Below are 22,241 nucleotides of genomic sequence, written 5' to 3'. Positions count from 1 at the left end.
AAAAATCCCTTCTATGACTTCTAGATAATGATAACAGACTGAAGATAATAATAGAATCTTTTTCCTCTAATATATAAATCCCTCTAAAAACAGAATAAAATGAAGAAGCCAGAATTCAAAAAAAAAAAAAAAGGCAGCAGAAAATCCTGGTGGGAATCATGACTCTATGACATCTCCTGCCTACAGGGAGGGATTCTTTGGCCCGAGCTATTTAACAAAATCTCCGAACAGAGGGGTAAAACGCAAATCCTCCAACCAGAGCTGCATGGTGCCCAGCAGAGGCTCTTCCCAACCCCCAAACCCAAATCCCTTCTCTCTGGGTCACAGGGAAGAGCATACAGATATGGACAGAGCTGCTCACTTGTAACATAAGCAAGATGTAAAGAAATGGCATGGGAGGAAGGCAAGCATGACACAGAAAAAGCAGAGAGGAAAACAGCATGCGATAGAAAACAAACCCAAGAAACAAACTGCATTGTGACAGCTCTAGAAGAAATTGAAGCAATGTAATGAATTTAAGAAAACCAGACTTCAGTGCTGAGATGATAAAACAACAAAGAGAAGGAAACAAGAAAATCAAAGCTAGGAAAACAAACTGAGGATCAAAACGACACCATCACAGAACTATAAACACAGAAGCAACAGCCAGAAAACAGCTGAAAACCAAATGTCTAGAACAGGAGAGTCACAGGGAATGCAAAGGACAAAGAGAGGTGAAAACAACTGGACAGAAGATAATACATAAGGAGAACAATGGTGCCCAATACAAAGTAATCAGCATCCTTAGAAAAGCAAACAATAAATAAAATTAGAAATGCTCAAAGTCACCTCCCAGCGCACAAGAGCAGAGAGAGCGGGACACAATGGTGGTCACTACACTAATCATGGCGTATCAGCTATGGTCTGGAGTGACGTTTCTGTGCATGTGTGTGTTGGTTGTTTTATTTGTACTCACTTTTGGTTCTGCTTAAGATTTGTGTTAAGATAATATATTTTATTTTCCTAAAACCAACAGTCCCCATAGGGGGGAAAAAAGATGCCCTTTGCTTAAAGGTAAGCCAATATAAGCTGAGTACACTACAACCTTCTGCAAGTACAGGTCTCATCATTTATTACCAAGCTGTTTCATGCTTTACTAATGAAAAATACCTGCCGATTTACAGTACCTTAAAAGGAAGACTATTTAAAGGCAATTAATATATTCAAAAGACAGTAAGTCTCATTTTTTTTGGTGGCAAGTGATAAATTTAAACGTTTAAAAGCTATGCACCAAAAATAAGTATCTGCTATCAGATATTGGTGAACTAATTTATTGAACAGGTCTGACTGAATATAAGACATGTTTTTAGCACCAGTAAAAATAATTCTTGAGATTTCTAGTCTACAAACATCTACATGAGCAGTAATGTGCTCCCTGACGGCATCTTTTGGATAAAGGAACAAATGTGATCCAAGGATTAACTGTTAGGTCCCTGATTTTGCAACATAATTCATAGTGTCAAAATAAAGAAATCAACCCAAGTATTTTTAAAACTTTTAAGTTTTAGAGATGAATTTCTTCTTCCTTAAAGTTTTAAATTATGAGGTAGATATCATTCAAAGTAAACATCAAATGCAGCCAACTTCTGTTGACGAACATGATTATTAAACCTATAATTAATAGAAATTTCCATTAGGAAATTGAAAGTTTAAAAAGTAATGTTGATCAGCAGTATTCTGGCTTAAGTTTCCATATTCCTTCACCACTAGAAGTTCTATGAAAAGTGCAAAGATTTCGCAACAGTTCTCGAAAGACACAAGACTGTGAGGCTGATAACTTGGATTCGAACTCCTGCAGTATCTCACGAGTGCTGGCCTGGCCATCAACACGGGCCTGAAAAGCAATAAAGTTTCTCATTTCCACCAGTAGGTCATCATGTTCGGTGGTGGAGGATGGTGGAGCAGATGCCTCTTGGTGCGCATTTTCACTTTCCAGCCGCTCTGGCAGAATCAGGTGGTTCCTAGCTCTCATTTTAGCCAACAGTAAAGACGAAGAGAGGGACCCGGGTGAAGACTCTGCATCTTCCACTTTTCCACTGAAGTGCTCAGAAGCATTATCCTTTCCATCCTTTCTTGTGACACCATCCTGGAGAAAGAAGACCACTGCAGTGACACGTCAGCTTCTAGTTCACACTCCCATTACTTCCCCAAAAGCCCTGAGGAGCCATAAACGAACACTCGAGCCCAAGGCAATGAGGCTGACAAGAAAGAATGAGATCACCGAACAAAAAGGGAGGGGGCAAGTCAAGTACTGAAATCCACCCACCATTAAAGAACATTTCTGAAAACACCCAAATCCCCCAAACTGCACTCTTCACTTCATCACCATTCTATGTGTGTATGTGGGCAGGGCGGGAGGGGGACACGCGGGCAACAAGCCTCCCTTTGGCGGGAGAGCAGGTTCCAGGAGGTGCGGCTTCCACGGGCTTCTCCCGTTCTTCCTCCCAAATCCACCCTGATCTAGGCACTGCAGGACAAGGAACAACTGCAGAACTGTGCTTCCTTCTCTTCACTTTTAAATCTTTTGACTCTTTCCACTTTACGCCTCACGTGAGTTGCCCTAGAACAACACAAATCTAACTTTTTTTCACATCCCTACTGCTAAAAGAACGTAACATGGAAGTCAAAAAAGGTTCTCTATTCCAAATGTGTTCATATTAATCTAAAATAGGAGTCTGAACTTGGGAGTCTTCAACTTTTATCAGCAACATAACCCTTGACCAGAAAAGACCCAAGAGACAGCACTGCATAACAGAGTTTGGTCTAATCTTTACTCAGTGAAGCACTCAAGGTGCCCAGCAGGTCACAGGACAGGGAGAGACGGGCACAAGGTTCCAGCAGCTAGTAAATTACACACAACATTCGAGGGGGTTTTCTCGACCTTCATTTTAGAGGGTAGTGCCCTCTGGAGCTGGTACTTCACCTCTGGATGGAGCAGGCTGCATGGGCAGCAACTCACATCACCTATCCCCTGTGTTAATTTTCTCGGGGCAAAACAGATTCTGCTACAGATTTGAGTTTAAGACTCTGTCTTTTACAAAGTTGGCTGGTCCTTTTAGCTTCAAATGAAAATGCTTCATTAATCAGAGCCTACAAAACAAATACCAGGCGTCATTATGCCAGTGTTTTACCTCACATCCGAATCAGGTTAAATTTTCATGGCAATTCAATCACGCAAGTCTCAGACATGAAAAGCAGCTAGGCTATCATATTACCTGGCATTTCTCCTTTGAAGATGTTGAAGAAGGATGCTGCACAGAGAAGCTGGAATTCCTTTTCTGACCAAATCTACTCCTAAGTAAGGAAAAGAATCACAGTAGATAGAATGTTTGCTTTTGTGACTTAAGAGATGAAAATGCCCTTTCAACAACTTAATCTTTTCCTGGAAAAGTTTTCTTCTGCAAGGTTATTCTTTCATAGCCATGACACTCATCCCCTTCAATTTTTCTACTTTACTCTCCTAGGAAATAACTGATGCATCTCAAGCAAGAACCACTCAATATCTTGTTCAACATATGATGGAAACCATCCTCAAATTCTAGGTAGGAAGATTATTCTAAACCAGTATACCAAATAGCACAGTCATTACTGATTGCGGAACACCAGCTAATCATCTCATTAAAGTGTAATCGCTATTCTGTATCTCTTATTTTTAACATCAACTCTTAAACAAAACAGATCATGTCTCCTTCCCCTGAAAACTCAGCTTCGGAAAGCAGGGGACAATGTAAAGGAAGAACGTAAGATTATACGTCTTTCCCCAAGTCCTGCAAATCTAGACGACCCAATCCCTCCCTGAGAGATTTTCTACTACGCCTGCCCTGGCTCTATTCCTAGCCTAGACTGTATGGCCTCCTCCCATGCAGGGCAGAGCAGGAATCTCTTACTTTGTTCCTGCTGGTGCGCCAGAAACCCCCCGGTGGCCTGTCCAGGTGGGAACACCAGACGCCGCTCCCAGACACTGCTGGCGGGAGAGCCTCAGCGCTTTCAGGGCATCCTGGGCCACCCGGTTGGCCTCGGCCTCCACCAGCACATAATCCGGATTGGCTCCATCCATGATGGCATCGTGTTTCATGACACTGTGCACACCGACTAGCAAGAACAAAGAAAACCGTGACATATTGTTTCAGTTTGTACACAATTACATTTTTCTTCTGTATAGTCTAGTATGTTGTGGGTAGAGAAAAAATAATGAACACTTTCAGCTATTTGCCAAGGTGACTATCATGACCCAGGAACTTCACAAATGCCGTTGCCACTCACCTTCATCATTACCCTACAAGGTAGGGACTACTCACTACCCCTGTTTTATAATAATTGAAGCATAATGCCTTTGTCACCACAACTTCAACATCCCTGCTATCTGGAAAATTTTAAAACCTCTTATTAATCAATTCTTTATTGAAGGGAAAAATATGAAAATATAAACCAGAATTATAGAATTTTTAAAAACTAACGATCATGAAAATGCTACTTATCAGAATTTAATGCAGGTATCAGTGGAAAATTCACAGCCTTAAATATTTATACATCAATAGAAATGAAAGAATAAAAACAAATGAATTAAATTTCCAAGTCAAAGAGTCTTATAAAAATTAAGCCAAAGGGGCACCTGGGTGGCTCAGTTGGTTAAGCGACTGCCTTCGGCTCAGGTCATGATCCTGGAGTCCCGGGATCAAGTCCCACATCGGGCTCCCCGCTCAGCAGGGAGTCTGCTTCTCCCTCTGACCCTCCCCCTCTCATGCTCTCTGTCTCCCATTCTCTCTCTCAGATAAATAAATAAAACCTTAAAAAAAAAAAAAAAAATTAAGCCAAAAAAACTCACCGAAACACAACAAAAGCACAAAGAAGAAAGTAATAAAGATAAAAGCAAAAACTAATGAGGTAGAGAATAACCATAGATTTAATTAATAAATTAAAATGCTGGTTTATGTTTTTAAGAAAAATCACAAAAGAGACCCCTAGCTTAACCTGACCAAAAAAGGGGTGGAGGAAATATACAAAATTAGAAATGACCAGGGAGAAATTATCTTGAAACAGAAACAAATTTTTAAAAAACTGTTACAAGAATATTTTCAGTGCCTCTGTGCAAATAAACTTGAAAACTAGACAAAAGAGATCATTTCCTAGGAAAACAGGAAAAATAAAAAGTTACCAATAAACTACCTTACAAAAAGGTATCAGGCCCAGATGGTCTCTTTCTGAAATGCCGTACAGAAACCTGGCCTTCCCGCACCGAGAACCACGAACAGTGATGTCTGGTAACTCGGGGCCATCACACTGTGAACCCAGTGAGTGCCAAGGCCTGAACAAGACGACACCCCCAGGGATGACAAAGCTATGCAGGACTGCCTATCCTCTCCGGTTCTGAGCAACTGTTGAGTCTGCCTTCCTGAGTTTTCTCCCTTGATGTGAGCAAGCAAGCTTTCCTACTTCCAGAGTGCCTGCCCTGGCCTGCCCCTGCCTCTCTCCCATGGCTGTTACTTTAATCTCCTGTGGTTGGAAAATCAGGTAAATACACCACGTACAAAAACTTCCTATCACCGTTCAGTACTACAAACCTACTTAAAGCACTGCACCCCTCCTGTGTGTGGTTGTAAGTCAAGTACTGTTGCTCTCCAGAGTTTCAAATTCCTCTAGGTCTTCAAAAAAGAGAGGTGAATACGATTTTCAAAATGTCGATACATTTCAAATCTGAATTTTAGAAGAAAAGATACTTCCAGTTGAGAGCCCACTCTGCCCTGTGAGTCAAGGCTGCCACTGCTAGCAACAGCCTACTCCTCTTCTGTTCCTAGCACACCTGCGGCAAATTCAGCAAAAAGATTACCTGACTTTTTGAAAAGCTTTTCCAAGACATAATCATCATTGCTCTGTTCACTGGTCTCACTCTCGTTTTCACTGTCTCGCTTCCGGTACCGCCTTTTCTTTACGAGGTGTGGAATTCGAGTTCCTTCAAACTTGGCATCTCTGGGATGCTTAGGGCTCTTCGGCTTCTGCGCTGGCCTCCGATGCTGCTCCAGGGGCTCTTCTTCCAGTGCACTATGTTTCGTTTTTGACTTGTGCTTAGAAAAATTACTTTCCGATGGCTTATTCTCCCAAAGAGGTTCTGTCTGAGCCTGGCAGCTTTCTCTTCTGTCGGGAAGACCCTGCTTTTCATTGATGCTTTCCTCACTAGACAGCCCGTCCATTTTGCTGATTCTCAGAGAATCTGAACAATCCCCATGTCCACTAATCACAGATGATTCCTCTAGTCTAGACACTGTGTTCATGTCTTCTCTAAGCCCGTCACTGCCAGGTGGAGTCCTAGGGGGCTGGGGGGCACCTTTCAAAGGATCGCATGGATCAGAAGTTACTGCATTCACTTCAGCTCCTGTAGCTGTAGATTTCTCTTCAGATGATGTGGCCTCGTTTGTGGATACATTAGAATCAGGAAACTTTTTGCATATTGGAACATTATGGTCTGCTCCAAAGGCCGGCGGAAGTTTTCTTTTTAAATGGAGCTTGGGAGCCTGAACTTCTGAGCCAGTTCCTGAAAGGGGAAAAACACGCTCAAGTTACATGACATAATTCTTCTGTACTTTATTATTATTATTATTTTTATTTATTTATTTATTCATTTGAGAGAGCGAGAATGAGAGAGAGTACATGAGAGGGGGGAGGGTCAGAGGGAGAAGCAGGCTCCTCGCTGAGCAGGGAGCCTGATGCGGGACTCGATCCCGGGACTCCAGGATCATCTGAGCCGAAGGCAGTTGCTTAACCAACTGAGCCACCCAGGCGCCCCTGTACTTTATTATTTTAAGTGAACTTATTTTATGTAATACCTGCAAAAATAGCACTTGTTTCAGTACTCTGGGATGCGTCAGGACTCGTCAGAGTGAACAGCTCATAAAGATCATTGGACTTGAAAAATCGCCTTTGCTTCGGATCTTTCAGCACTCTGTTTGTCAGAAACTGTTTGAAAATTTGTCTAAAGAGATAAAAATTAAACTGGTATAAAACAACGTTCAGCTGCACCTCGAAATCCTAGTTCTAAAACAATCTGAGAGATACGATAACTGTAGCTGAACAAATGTCTCAATCATCCCCAAGCTTTTCGCCTTGGAAAATTACAATTCAGAAAGTACATAAAATATCGGGTGGTCTCCCATGCTTGACAGAATTTAAATCACAAAGAGTATCTTATTTATACCCAGTGGGCTTTTTCAATCTCCAAGATCCATCACATGTCAGGAATCACCTTTCTACATAAAATCATGTGACTCACAGCCTCTCTGAGCTGGAAAGAGCTGGATTCCGGGACTCCTGGACCAAGGGTCCCCTGCCCGGCCCTCCTCAGAACCCTTCTGTGATGGGATTCTGGAAACGCTCTTACCTGGCCTTTGCAAAGCTCTCCCTTGGAGCCATCTCACCCACCTTCTGCCTGCTGATTCACACTCTAGCTGAAGCTCCACACCATTGTCACTCCTGCCCACACGCCCCCACAAAGCAGTCCTGCTCCCCCTCCCCCCACACCTCCCCACCCCAAGGCTAAAACATGTCTAAGAGGAAGCTCTCCCTCACAGGACACAGCTCGTCTCTTGCCTTCTCAGAATAAGGCCTTGAAGAACACACACCTATCAGGGAGTGGCCCAGTGCATGGTGGAAAGCAGGGAGCCTCCCTTTAAGAGAGGGGGTGCAGTTCAAGAATAAAGTCTTCGGCAGAGGAGGGGGAGAAGGTGGCCGTATCTCCACCCCACTGTTAAAGGGACCCTTGTCTATACCCCGACTCGTTGTACAGAGAGATGGAAAAAGAACAGGAGTCCTAGTCAACCTCTCCCTCGGAGGCATCTGAGTCAAAGACCACCAGGCTACCCACACTGATCACAGCTGCATGGTGTGGGAAAATTCCCATATGTATTTCAACTTTGTCACTTCTTAAAATTTTTCTGAAAAGAAGATGGTACACTATAGAAGGTATATACATTTCTCTTAAATAAAGATTAAGATGAAGTTTATACATAAGCAGTCTCTGATGTTTAATAAGGTAGAAAAATGATCAGGTTCAAAGACATTTTTTAAAAACTCACAATAAGTCATCTAAGCTTAATGAGAACGAAAAAATACAAAAAGGAAACAACAAAACCCCCTCACATATCCTTTAAGTTACAGTAACTATTGCTCTAAGATAAAAACACATTTTTAAAGCAATACATTTAAAACCTTCCCAGCTCAACCCGGGCGGCATCCTTCTACAGCTACATCGTGTACACGCGGCAGCCAGGAGAGCAGTCTCCGGTCACGGAGCAGGCCGCCATCTGTACTGACCGGTGGTAAATCTTTTCTTCAATGGTGCCCGCAGTCAGCAGCCTGTACACAGTCACTTGCTTCCTCTGGCCTATCCTCCATGCGCGCTCCCGGGCCTACGGCAGAGAGATGCATTTCTTTTTTTTTTTTTAAAGATTTTATTTATTTATTTGACAGAGAGAGACACAGTGAGAGCAGGATCACAAGCAGGGGGAGAGGGAGAGAGAGAAGCAGGCTCCCCCGCGGAGCCGGCAGCCCGATGCAGGGCTCGATCCCAGGACCCTGGGACCATGACCTGAGCCGAAGGCAGACGCTTAACGACTGAGCCACCCAGGCGCCCCGAGAGATGCATTTCAACAAGCGCCCTTCCCGGTGACAAGCGCTTTCGAAAAGAAACAGAGACAGCCGGCTGCTTCCTCCCCCTGCCAAAGCCAAAATTCTGCCTAATGACACTAAATACACCTCAGGCCCATTAAGGAAGATAAACAGGCAAGTCCCAAAGATAGATTGAGCCACCTCTACGTGAAAAACAACGTGTGTTGTAACTTTGCACTCTCTTTGTACCCTAAATGTAGCGACGCATGCTACAGATAAAACTGCTGAAGATTCTTCCTCCATGCTGAGGACTAGGCAACAACCAAGATGGGAGCTCCATGCGGAAGCTGACAGGGGCACCAAAGGCCCCTCACAAGGGCTGGCCACTCAACTGTCTGCCACTCGCACGCTCCTTTACCTGTGTGTCTGTGCTTGGGTTCCAGTCAGGATCATAGATGATGACTCTGTTTGCCCCCGTCAGGTTGACTCCTATGCCACCCACCCGAGTGGTCAGAAGAAACACAAATATGGATGTGTCCTAGAGTAAGACGCACAACATTCAGTATGCACATTGAAGACTGGTGACAGCTCTTCCCTCTGTCTTTACATATTCTACACATGGAAATCTCTTCCAATACAAAGGATGGGTTACGTCCTAGAGATCGCTGGTCAGTCAAGATGCCATCTCACAGCTCCTGTTTTTAATACCAATTATATTGGCAATATCTCAGAGTTGGCTTTTCAAGAAGGAATATACATTCTTTGTTTACACACACACACACACACACACACACTCACTCACTCACTCCAGGAATGCCCAGAGTTAAAAGAGGAAAGTCTCCCTCTACCCTCTGCCCATCCCCAATGTAAGCAGGGCTCAGGTGGGTGAGGCTGTTCTTCTTTCTTCCTCTGCACAGAGTAGCACTACTTGGCTTTACTGTTAAATTCACTTGTTACCTCATTATATCTTGTAATCAGTGGTTGTCTTGAAGCTATTGCAGTGGTACCATCCATCTTGAGGTAAGAATACTTTTGAGCTCTAAGGAATACTTCAAGTATGTCCAACATCTGTTTGGGAGAGGGGGAAGGGGATTAAGAGCTTAAAAATCAAACACACACCTCCAGTGAGGTCCACATTTGTCTAAACAGTCACACCTTCCCCAACAGGCTTAAATTAAAAGGGGCTTCTTGCTTTGAGGCAGATAAATATAACTACTACGGGAGTATTTTTGATATTTCCCTACTGCTAATTCTTACAGGGCATCTATCTAAGTTCAGACCCAAACCTGCTCACACCCTAGAATCACATGGTAAACCTTTTACAAAAGCCAACTTCTAGGCACCAACTCTAGAGAAAGATCCAAGCTCCCAAAGAGATTTGCAGGCTGCCACCTCAGTATCAGCAGGTGAATTTGCTTTTAGAATCATTTTAGATTATAGCCCATTTTCTTAATAACTTGTTAAAAGTCTTAACCAAATTGTGTCTTGTATGAGGTCTGTATACTCACTTGTCTTGACTGAGAAAACAGCAATACTCGTTGACCCTGCCTGTGCCATATTTTCAACAAGGACTCAACCACTATCATTTTCCCAGAGCGTTTCCAGTATCCAAACTGATCTTCTTCCAGTTCATCATCTGGAATACCTTTAGGATTCTTTGGGCCTCCAGAAAAGAGATCAGGGTGGTTGCAGATTTTTCTTAGGACTACAAGTCCAGAGAAAATCTATGGTATAAAAGAATTACGTGCATTTGGATTATGCCATGTAAAATAACATTCACTTGGGAAGGAAGGGAAGAATGCTATTCGATATGTAACACAGATTAAAAAGTAATTCCTGGGGTGCCTGGGAGCATCCATTTAGGCCCAGGTCATGATCTCAGGGTCATGGGAACGAGCCCCGCAACGGGCTCTGCACTCAGCACTGAGTCTGCTTATCCCTCTCCCTTTGCTCCTCTCCCTGCCCATTCCCTCTCTCTCTCTCTCTCTCAAATAAATGAGTATTTTTAAAAATCTTTAAAAAAAAAAAAAAGTAATTCTTCACCAGCTTCTTAGCTTCCTCCCTATTCTCAGCATATTAGGAGCCAGAAGAAATCAACCTTCATTCATCTTTTCTTGATAAGTTAAATTCTCTAGAAACAAAAACATATCTGCATGGGAAATACACAAATGGGAAAGATATGGGGGTGGTTCACGCAGCAGAAGGACACAGGAGATCGGGAGTGCCTGCCCTCCAGGCCCCAGCAGGAGGGCATCCTTCACAGCTTTCCAAGTATGATTCAAATCAAGCTCATGAGTACAAATGCTCAAGGAGAAAAGATAAACCGTAAGTTAAGCCAATAATCAAAGAGTACAGTAGTTCTAACTAGCAAACAACAGTTAAACAAATAATAAAAAATGTGAACAAATCAGGAATATTTCAGAACTCCCCCAGAGTCATCTGCAACTCCTCTGCCTCTAGATCTGTGCTTCCAATACAGTGGCCACAAGCCACAGGAGGCTAGTCTAAACTGAAATGTGCTGAAAATGTAAAATATCCAATTTTGGAGACATAGTTTAAAAAAAAAAAAAGGTACACTATCTCATGTATTAAAATGACATTTTAGATAGAGCAGGTTAAATAAAATTCATTACCAAAATTCTCTTTACCTTTTTTAATATGACCATTAGGACAATTTAAAATCACACATGCAGCTTACATTCTGTATCTACAGGCCAGTGCTAATCTAGACCACCTAAGGCTTCACAACTTGGAGGCACGTGAAGGGCAGATTTAGGAGAGATGAATAAATGTGAATGATTTAAGAACCTCTAATAGAGGCCAATGATTGATGAACTAAAAGAAATGGTGAGCCATGGCTAAAAGAACTGAAATGACTTCCTCTGGAAGAAGAAGCGTGCAGACATGATGGGACACAGGCAGCCATGCCTCCCGCACTCATCTCTTTATCAACCTCTGTTTATAGGGAAGTGTGTTTCAGAGAGTAAGATGCTTGCTACTCAGCTGTACCTCCCATGAGGACAGACCCAAGACTAAGGAAGTTTTATGTGTCTAATAAATAGAACACAATTTACACTTTAAGACCCTGAAGCACAGAGAAACTGAATAGTTCATATGGAGCTTCAAAGTATATGCTGATATAAACCTACTACATATGCTTATCGAACAGACCTTTCCCAACATCTATTGCTGAGTATTGCCAATAATGCTGTTACTATTATTGTTAATAATAAAATGTTATTTTGTTATTACTTACACAAACATTTATAATAATAATTCTTCCTTCATGCCCCTGCTAGCCCCAGCAGTCGGGGCCACTTCCCTGCGTTCTGCATAGGACCAGACATCGGTGCAGGACTCACCACTACAGACCCTGCGTCTAGCACTACTCTTCTGCTAGACCACGTGACGTGGGGTTCAAGTGTAACCATGCTGCAATGCAGACAAAAGGAAGTGTGCTCAAATGTAACTGCACGTTCCCTTACTTCCGGCTTTGAATTAAGAGATGGTTCACACCCAAGTGTTTCCAAGAGGTAACTGTGAAACATGACTAGTACTAGCTTCCTTTCCTCCCCCGCTTCCCTGCTCTACAATTCATTTCTGACCTGCATATCTCCATTGAGAATTCTGTAAACTTCTTTGGAATCGATAAAATTTTGGTAGACTTTATGTTGTTCCTCTGTAAGACGGCAAAATAAGACCTATGGGGGTAGGAAAAAAAAAAAACAACCCAGAGAATTAAAATAATTAAAACATCAACAAAGTTTTCTAATCAAAAAAGTACAATGTATACAATTTTAACAATGCACCTCTTATTTTAAAAAGCCAAAATGGTGCCCCATCTCAGAGCTAAACAAAGACACAGTTACCCCTTCTCATCAGCCCCTCCACTTCTGCCATCCATCCACCTCCTGGTCCCCACCTACTATCCCAACAGTCCCCCAATACTGGCTTCCTTCCCACAACAAAGTTCAGGACCAGATGCACAAGCCCTCCTCCATCCTAGCCTCCAAGTGCTCAGACTGTCTCACCGCCCATGCCCCTCGCCCACACTTCACTTCAGCACACCTGACCAGAGACCCTATCCTGGAGGCCAAAGCACAGGTCCATGAGTTTACCAGACCTGTCCATCCTCCCAGCCCGACTGTGCCTGTTACTCCATGCCAGAATGTTCCTTGACTTTCTGCCTCTCAATCCTCCTCTTTCTTCATGTCCACTCTATTCCTTAGCTAGTCATAAACCCAAGACATTTTCCTTCAGCTATCCCTTTGCCACCCACTACATCTGCCTTGTAAACTTCCAAATGAAGACTGACTCAAACACCTGCCTTTTCTACTCCTTTTATGCTAAGTGCTGAGCGCTGCTGGAGAACCTCACCCATCTGGGCAGTGTCTTGCTCCTGGTCTCGGGGAGAATTCTGCAGGCACTCCCTGCTCAGCCCCTTCTGTAAACCCAGAATGGCTGTGACAACACTCCTCATTCTCCCCAAGCCACCTACTGACCTACCCACCTTTGATTCAATCTCTACTTTAAAAAAATCAAACGGACACCTGGGTGGCTCAAAACCTTAAATGCCTGCCTTCGGCTCAGGTCATAATCCCACGGTCCTGGAATTGAGCCCCTCATCAGGCTCCCTGCTCCCTCCCCATGAGGAGTCTCCTTCTCCCTCTCCTTCTGCCCCTACCCTCCTGGCTCGTGCACTGTCTGTCTCAAATAAATAAAAATCTTAAAAAAAAAAAAAAAAAAACCCACACACAACAAATGAAAACATCAAAAACCGAAACCAAAGCTATCAGTCATGATTCCCTAATTTTCACCCCCTAAAATTTATCTACTTTATCCACCTCACTTTGTTTTCCTTTATTTTCAGGGGAACAGCCAGCTCCCTGTTTGGGAAGAGGGCAACCCTCTGACCTTCATACCAGATCTAAAAACCCTCTCCTCTTCCTCTGGACAGTGCTCCGCCACCTTAGACTCTCCAAAAAGTGATGGGGAAAATTCCCTAAAAGGATTTATGTATAATCACCATCCCCACATACTCACCTTCCAGCCTCTTCTGGTCCCAGCACAAGCCTGGAGGGCATGGCCACTGAGAAAGTGCTGTGGACAAGCTAATGACTTCCTAGCAGCCCGCCACACTGAGTCCCTAGGCCTCAGGATGCCACTTGCCCGAACCCACCTCCTGCCTTTCTGCCTGTCCTCCTGTCCTCCCAGCTAGCCCCTCCTGGTACCGTCTCCACAATGCTGCAGCTTCGCTCTCCTCGTTCCGTGTATGCGCCTCGGGCAACTTCATCCCTGCTCATATATTCACGCCTTCCCTGCTCAGAGGTCACAACTACATCCCTGCCTAGAACTCTCCCCTCAGAACCTGAGGCCCATTTATAACTGCCTTTGGGACAGGCAGATGTGCCGTGAGCACTTCAAACGACCCGAATCAACTCACAAATATCTCCTCCACACTCTGTCCTTTTGAAGTGTCTGGCAGCAGATCTGTCCCAGCATCTAAACAGGAAACCTGGGAAGCACCTGCCAGCCCCATACCCTCCAGGGCTCAGGCCCATGCCCTCTGTGGACTCTGGAAGGACCACCTAACTCATCCCTTTGCCTCCATTTTCCTTCCCTTCCAATGCTTTCACATGCTGCCTGAGTGATCTTTTGAAAATATGAACCTGAGTATTTCTAATTCCTGATTTCATAAATTTGTATTTCAGTCTTTTAAATACAATGGCAACAGAGAAAAGCCTTTCCTCTGTTAACCACAAGGTTAACTGAACTAAATATTCACCAGATGCTGTTTCTGCAAATCAGTTTTAGGTGTTACATGGCACTTTAAGGTGGGTAGTAAGACGAAGTCCTGATCTCAAGGAGTTCTAGTCAAGAGCCTAGTGGGGGGCGCCTGGGTGGCTCAGTTGGTTAAGCGACTGCCTTCAGCTCAGGTCATGATCCTGGAGTCCCTGGATCGAGTCCCGCATCGGGCTCCCTGCTCGGCAGGGAGTCTGCTTCTCCCTCTGACCCTCCCGACCCTCCCCCCTCTCATGCTCTCTCTCTCTCTGTCTCTCTCTCTCAAATAAATAAATAAAATCTTAAAAAAAAAAAAAAAAAAAAGAGCCTAGTGGGATCTTACAACTTCTGTTGTGGGAAACCTGGGGGTGTGGTGGGTGGGTACTGTGGAGGGGGAAAAACCTCCAGGGAGAGAGAACATCACATGCAAATGGAAAGACAAGTGGCACATGTCAGGAAAACAGGAACTGTCTCCAAGCCATGTGCCTTGGCTGCTACATGGATTACAAAGAAGAGACATTCTGGGACTCCACAGTGAAAATAAATTGGTGCAAATAAGCTAAATCAGGATTCTTGATGTTCGGAAGAGGGACATGAAGGTATGTCAGCAGGAAGACAAGCCCTGGAAAAACTAAGCCAGTGACGCTGTGCGATACTGAGTGGAGTGGAGAGTGCCAATGGCTGGGAGAGCAGTCAGACACTGGCTGCCCTAATTTACGAGGATGTGGAGCAAAGAAGTGAGAGCATGAAAAAGCACAAATAAAACAGCACAGCAACAACTGATGGACATGGAATGAGACATAGCACAGAGCACCGTGGCCTGAGACACTGGCGGGAAAGGGAGACCTGTAAGGAGAATGCTAAGATCAAGGGCTGACTTTGGAAATGAGTTTGTGGGGAGGGAAGAGGCGGGGATGAAAGCAGCCTTGGTGACAGATCTCCAAGATCCTTTATAGTTTTGACACTGAGAATCTACAACGTATTTACTGTTAGATGTTGAAAAAAGGGTGCAGTTACCTGTTGAGATAATGGAACACCAGGATGGGCCTTCAACCTAAGTCAGATGACATCACTGCTTGGCTCAGTGTCTCCCTGTGAACTGCCTCCTCACTCACAGTAAAATCTGAAGTCTTCACCATGACCAGCAGGCCCTGGTGACCTGGCCGGCTAAGTGACTTCTCCCTCCAAGTGCTCTCATCCTTCTTCCTGCCCTCAGGCCACACTGCCCTCCTTGCTGGTCCTTGGAGGTACCAACACCCTTCCATTTCCATTGACCTGGAACGCTCTTCTTCCCGAAACCCCATGCTTCGCTTCCTTTACCTTCTTTAGGCCTCTGCTCAAATGTCTGTTTATCAGAAAGGAGACCTCTCACCATCCCTTGTAAGAAGCCCACTTCCCCAAATCCTCGCCCTACATGCCCCATTCCACTGACCCTGCTCAGGGTTTCCTCCACATGACTGCTGCCTGCTGGGTGACGTATGTGGCTACGACTGTCTCCCCTCCTCAAGAACGAAGGTGAGCAACGGGAGAGCAAGCAGCTGCTCTGTTCACTGCTATCTCCCACGAACATGCCTGGCACCTCTGATTTGTGGCATGAATGAGTTGGGGGCTTGAGGAAAATGGACAAGTTCAAAAAGTGCAGTTGCAGGCATCTGTGTGTTAATACGAGAGAGATCAAAGCCTGTGGACTGAGGAGGAGTCCTGCTGAGGGCAGATGCCACAGCAGCTCACCTGTCACATGCAGGTGTACACAGAGACCAGCTGTATACAGCCGCAACCACACCTGTCAGCCTCACCAATTCTGCATATGAAAAGCAGAATAAACAGACAAGTATGTCCACGCATTAGGAATGGGTTGGTAACTCCTGGATTTACAGACCTGTTCATTTTTATCTGGCAAAGAAAGGCTCATTTTGACATCTGACTTCATTCTCCGCAGCAGGTATGGATTTATGGTATCTCGTAAGACACACGCACATTTATAAGCTGTTTTAACCTTTAATAAGAGAAAAGGGCAAATAATTACTTATGTTTAGCAAATGCATTTGTTCTTCTCAATTGATTCCGATGTTAAAAAAATTTTTCTAATGAATTTATACAAAATTGGCTGGAAATGGTTGGAAAATGGTTTGGAAAAATTAGGATAAGTTCCATATACTCCAGGTGGTACCTTTCAGAAGATATCATCAGTTAAAAAACTTATTAACCAAAGTGTACAACAAAAGAACTGGTGATTTTGTGCCGTATTCCTCCTCCATACTTTGCTTTAATTATTATTATATTGTTAAACCCTAAAGTAGAGATTTCTTCAGTCCTCGACTACCCTCTAGGGAAAAAACGGCTTTCAAATGAATCTCTGTTTATAATCTTGCATTCTCCAAAAGCTACAAAGGAACTGCTGCTCTGTGAGACTGAAGATCAAAAGCTAACTCTGGGGGAAAGCTGTAGCCATGGGAGCAACCAGATAATAAGCAGAGATTACTGCCCACTGGGGACTTAGGAGAGTAAGTTCAAGAAAAGCCCTATGATCCCAGAAATGAAAGGTCACTCTAGCCTGAGATGGAGCATATGGTTCTGTAATGGAGCATAGCCACATGAGATGCGTATTAACTGTATGTAGAAAAACAAAGACCCCACAGCTCAGGAAAAACACCCTCTGCAATTCACTTAAAGGCAAACAAAGAATTCAATAAATTATTGATACTTAAAAAAAAAAATCTAAATAGGCTTAACCACCTAGTAAATTACTATTTAATGGAACAAGAAAAATTCCAACCAAAGTCTAAGTTTAACAAAATTAGCTGCAAAATAAATGACAATAAAAAAAGCATGACCATAACACATACAGAAAAATTCATGTTAAAAAATTAACATAGGGGCACCTGGGTGGCTCACTCAGCTAAGCATCTGCCTTTGGCTCAGGTCATGATCCCAGGATCCTGGGATCGAGCCCCGCACCGGGTTCCCTGCTCAGCAGGGGGCCTGCTTCTCCCTTTCCCTCTGCCCCTCCCTGCCCGCTCATGCTCTCTCTCTCACTCAAATAAAATCTTTTTTTAAAAAAAATAACACAGTGAAAATCATTTTAAAAGACCCTAAGTATACCTCACTCAACTATGTATACACATATGTACATATATGTGTGTTCACCTTGTGTGTATGTGAGTACATACACAGAAAAAACAGGATTTACTTGGAATAGCAGACAATAACAAGTTCAATTAATCAACAACTTTTAGTTACAGGTAACCTCGTAAATGTATCATTCAGACACAGATTAAAAATTACCCTTAAGATGATGATCAGGTACGTACTATGGTTTGTAATACAGAGATGATAAATTTCAAAATTTAACATGACTTTACAGTCCCACCAAGGAAGCAAGTACACTGTTTAAATCTTCCTAAAAACATATACAGTATGTTAAGGAAACTATCTCCACATCCCCACCTCTACTCACATATTTCTCCTCCAGAAGCACGAGTGAGCTGGATGATAATGCTGGAAAACCAGGGCTGGGTTGGTGAGTGGCCTGGCAACTCATATCTGCTCTCCCTCCTGCCTGTCCACCCCCTCTGGAGAGTTCTCCTTCTACCACCCCTCCCTGTCCCTGACCCACTGTGGTGAACTCACAGGGGTCAAACTCACAGTGGCTGGGGATGGGTCTGTTTTTCATAACCAACTCTCCTCAGAGGAAGAACTAAAACTCTAGAATGTAGTGGGAATGGGAGAGCAAGGAAGACTAAGAAACCCAATCTTAGCCTTGATGTCCAGCCACGTTCTCAGTCCAACTTTCCTAGGCAATCCTGTGCTTTAGGCAATAAAGCTAATTCTATATTTACTTCCCATCTGCCTCCCTGTCTCTCTGAGTACACACATGGTAGGGATCCAACTGTATTTCTCTTAACTATCACTCCCAACTTCCCAGTGCCATGTAAAATGAAGACCAACTGAGCACGTCCATGTTTCCTTCCTATTCCTGACAAGGCAGAGTGACAATTACTCCCCAGTTCTGCCTATTCCAGAGCTGAGGGACCTTAGGCCATTCACCAAACCACTGAGTCTCAATAACCTTGAGCAAGAAATGAGGAGGTTCTTTCAGTTCTTTATTTTTTTCTTTTCAGTTCTAAAATCTAAGCTTAACATGCAAAGCCAAGAAGCAGGCCATATTCTTGGTAGTTAATGTTTTTTCCCCTCACCTTCCTCAGCCTAGCACAGTCATTTCTCCCCCAAGAAGCCTTTCTTGACTCCCACAAGCTCTGATATTGGATATCTCCCCTGATCACAGTCCTCATTATGATAATCCCACTGGACTGAGAACACTATTCAAGGGAAGGTTCTGGTTGCCAGCCACCTCTCATCATTTTAGCCCCAGCCTGACACAATAAATATCTGCTGACAGACGATCTTCTTGGGATTCAGTAACTCACCGCAACGATGGACTTAAAAAAGCGAATATAAAACAACAGCTCTGGGGCGCCTGGGTGGCTCAGTCAGTTAAGCGTCTGCCTTCAGCTCAGGTCATGATCCCAGGGTCCTAGGATCGAGCCCCACGTCAGGCTCCCTGCTCCGTGGGACGTCTGCTTCTCCCTCTACCTCCTCCCCCTGGCTCGTGCTCTGTCTCCCTCTCTCTCTCTCAAATAAACAAATAAAATCTTAAAACAAAACAAACAAATAAAAAAACCCAACAGTTCTGCTCCCAAAGACCTTATACCTACAAAGGGAAAATAGGTAAGTACACAGACTTCTAACATAAGGACGAAAGAGACCATATTTACAGAGTCTCCAAGTCTCTCCCTACAAGTGATTTATTAATTCCAAAGGAAGTGGTTAATTTGAAGAGTTTAGAAATCTGGTAAATACCACCTTACCCCAGTAATCAGATACCACCAATTGTCACCACCCATGAAGGATAAACCAACAGCATGTGCCTCCAGAGGTGAAGCACCGAGAAAGACAAGTCACAGAGAATGGAAGACAAACCAAAAGTGAGGCTCATTCTACAAAATACAAGGCCCATAGTCTGGAAAGATATCGAAGTCACGAGAGCTAAAACAAAACTAGAGGAACTGTTGCTGATTGAAGGAGGATTAAAGAGACAGGGAAACTACTTGAACAACTGGCAAGATGTGAATGACTACAGACCTCAGAATTGTATTGGTGTTAAATTTCCTCCTGATTTGGATGTTTTTACTGTGGCTACGTAGGGGGATGTCCTTGTTCTTAAGAAATACACACTGAAGGACTTGGATAAAAGGGACATAATGTCTACAACCTGCTCTCAGATGAGTCAGGAAAAACAAACAGTATAAATTTGTGTGCACGTGTACAGAGAAGTAGGGAAGGAAGGAAAGATAAAGCAAATGTGGCAAAATGTTAGCAAATGCTGACAACTGGTGAATCTAGTGAAGAGCATAGGAGTTTTTTTCTAATTCTTGCAACCTTCTGTTAAGTTTGAAATTATTTCAAAATAAAATTTCTAAAAGAATGGTATAAAAGAAGGACAGCAGGGATTCCATGGAGGAAGAGGGGCTCTTATAAAAGTTAGTTATAAGTCATTCTACCTCAAGTATTAAAATGATTTTTAACAATCCCCTAATTTTAAAGGTCCAAAATTCTTTCTCTAAGTATTTTTAAACACGTAAATGTCTCTTTTGGTAGATGGCTTTATTTCTGGCTCAGTCATGACCTGGTGGGTGCAGGCCCCACCTGAGGGCTTGTGCCCTTCACCACGGCTGAGGTCTGCCTCCACATGCCACAGACCGCCCTCAGGTCAGTGTCCTGATGTTCCTGTCTGTGACAACCCCCTCCCCCAACTTCTGCCAGTCACCCAGGTCTAAAACCTCAGGGGTCAGCTGTAGCAAGCTCACCACTTCCACCCCATTTCCTTTATCTTAGCGGCCCCCACATCTTGTTTGTTCTACGGAAAAAGATGCCACTTGGAACTTTTGCTCTCCACCTTCTTTCTCAGAACCACCACCCAAGTCCAGGTCCAGGTCCTCATCACCCTCACCCCTAACAATTCCTGGGGGTCCCTCACCACTTGCAGCCTGAGGGACCCTCCAAGAGCAGCCCTCTTTCAGCCTCCTGCTCAGACACCTTCGGTGGCTCTTCGCTGGCTGAGAGCCTCTGCCTCCCTTTCAAGGCCCCCATATCTGGCATCCACACCTTCCATGTTACCCCACGAGCATCTCCAGTGCAATGAGGCATGTCTCTTCACTGTGGCCGGGGGCCACACAACACGGCTGTGTTCACACCACTGCCCTAATCTAGAATGGCCCCACTCTTCTTGGCCTGTTTTCCCAGAATCGGGTCCTCTCTGAACAACTCAATCCTCCCTGGCTTCCCCTTTGCTAAGCTTTGACACTATCTTAGAAAATGCACTAAATTATATAGTGTCCAGAACTGATTCATTCTTGTTTCATAATTTCTGACCGGTTTTGAATACATTACATGATTTTTTAAAACTCATCTGGAAAAATATGAGGTGTCAAGCAAAAATAATTTTGTGATTTTTGGCAGGTACCAGTTTATAAGCTTGGCCATTTCCCTTAGATTACGAATGACGTGACTACAAAGTATAGTATTAAGTAGGAACAGTTTAAATATTAAAACACCTAGAAATGTCACCTGCCTAATACGTTACCTGCACCGGGGAGGCATTTGAATATCCCCCCATGGTGATGGGGACCGAGAACTGCTCCATGAACACGGGCAATGTGCCTAACTTTCCTGGGAAGATGAAGTCAAAGAGCGACCATAGCTCCCGGAGGTTATTTTGCATCGGTGAGCCAGACAAGATGATGCGATGAGGGGTGCGGAACTAATTGGGGAAAGAAAACCCTTTTTTATTAAATTCACTTTTCAAGAGACGATCACCATCCCCACCCCAAAATATTCCCATACACTCCTGGTTATTTAACACTTTTACGTATCATTTTAATCATCTCCAAAATGTATACGTTTTATGCAATACAGAAAAATAAACAGGGAAGAATTTTTCTTATTGTTCAAGCTGAATACTAGGGATGAGAGTTGGATCTGGTTACATTCTAACAACTGACCCCTACGAGAGACAGTCAGTAATGTGAACAATGAGAATTTTTAAAACCATGATTATGGGCAAGAATAAAAAATTTTATGCATTATTTCCACCTGGAAATCTCCCTTCCTATAAAAAAGGTCATACCTGTTTGCAAGCAAGGGTGACAGCAGCGTTTGGATTTCGAATTTTGTGTCCCTCGTCCAAGATCACATAGTGCCAGTCATGTCTGCTAATGTCATCCTGCATCAGCCGAATGTAGGAGTAAGAAGTGATCAAAATGCCATGACAATGAGCAATATCTCGAATTAGTTTCTCCTAAAATGATGATAAAATGGTAAAGCCAGTTTTAAATAAGCTCATTTAAATAAACTAAATGAGCATGATTCTTTAAATGGCAACCTTTCAATGATATAATCTAATGCATTTTTAAAATATGTCCACAATCATAATACATACGATTATAATTATACATTATCAGCACTGGAAGTTTATGTTTCATTAATCTGTAACTGGTAAACACTGACTACTAGATCTACTATTAAGGAGGAGGGCCCTCTCGGCATCAGAGAAATCCAAATCAAAACCTCAATGAGATACCACCTCACACCAGTCAGAATGGCTAAAATTAACAAGTCAGGAAACGACAGATGTTGGTGGGGATGCGGAGAAAGGGGAACCCTCCTACACTGTTGGTGGGAATGCAAGCTGGTGCAGCCACTCTGGAAAACAGTATGGAGGTTCCTCAAAAAGTTGAAAACAGAGCTACCATAGGACCCAGCAA

The 22,241-nt window shown here is 43.6% G+C and overlaps 1 protein-coding gene across 4 annotated transcripts in view; it reads right to left on the bottom strand.

Annotated features, from left to right (window-relative positions):
- Positions 1 to 6: 6 nt before the first annotated feature.
- ERCC6 (ERCC excision repair 6, chromatin remodeling factor) overlaps positions 7 to 22,241 on the bottom strand; it is a 72,601-nt gene continuing 50,366 nt past the window's right edge. For 3 of the 4 annotated variants that reach the window (XM_081823922.1, XM_081823923.1, XM_081823925.1), the window contains 13 exons: positions 21,605 to 21,775; positions 21,062 to 21,238; positions 16,298 to 16,414; positions 12,243 to 12,338; positions 10,146 to 10,361; positions 9,595 to 9,705; positions 9,056 to 9,175; positions 8,344 to 8,438; positions 6,861 to 7,006; positions 5,867 to 6,568; positions 3,927 to 4,131; positions 3,255 to 3,333; positions 7 to 2,125 (listed from right to left, as the gene is read on the bottom strand). In XM_081823922.1, coding sequence (XP_081680048.1) covers positions 1,706 to 2,125; positions 3,255 to 3,333; positions 3,927 to 4,131; positions 5,867 to 6,568; positions 6,861 to 7,006; positions 8,344 to 8,438; positions 9,056 to 9,175; positions 9,595 to 9,705; positions 10,146 to 10,361; positions 12,243 to 12,338; positions 16,298 to 16,414; positions 21,062 to 21,238; positions 21,605 to 21,775 — 2,655 coding nt within the window. In that variant the 3' untranslated portion in view covers positions 7 to 1,705. The remainder of the gene's footprint in view (positions 2,126 to 3,254; positions 3,334 to 3,926; positions 4,132 to 5,866; positions 6,569 to 6,860; positions 7,007 to 8,343; positions 8,439 to 9,055; positions 9,176 to 9,594; positions 9,706 to 10,145; positions 10,362 to 12,242; positions 12,339 to 16,297; positions 16,415 to 21,061; positions 21,239 to 21,604; positions 21,776 to 22,241) is intronic. The other variant, XM_081823924.1, reaches the window with a different exon arrangement.

This window comes from Leptonychotes weddellii, chromosome 6, assembly GCF_054177405.1.
Source record: "Leptonychotes weddellii isolate Sample4059 chromosome 6, ASM5417740v2, whole genome shotgun sequence".
Taxonomy (NCBI): Eukaryota; Metazoa; Chordata; class Mammalia; order Carnivora; family Phocidae; genus Leptonychotes; species Leptonychotes weddellii.
This window is presented reverse-complemented; position numbering and strand designations above follow the sequence as displayed.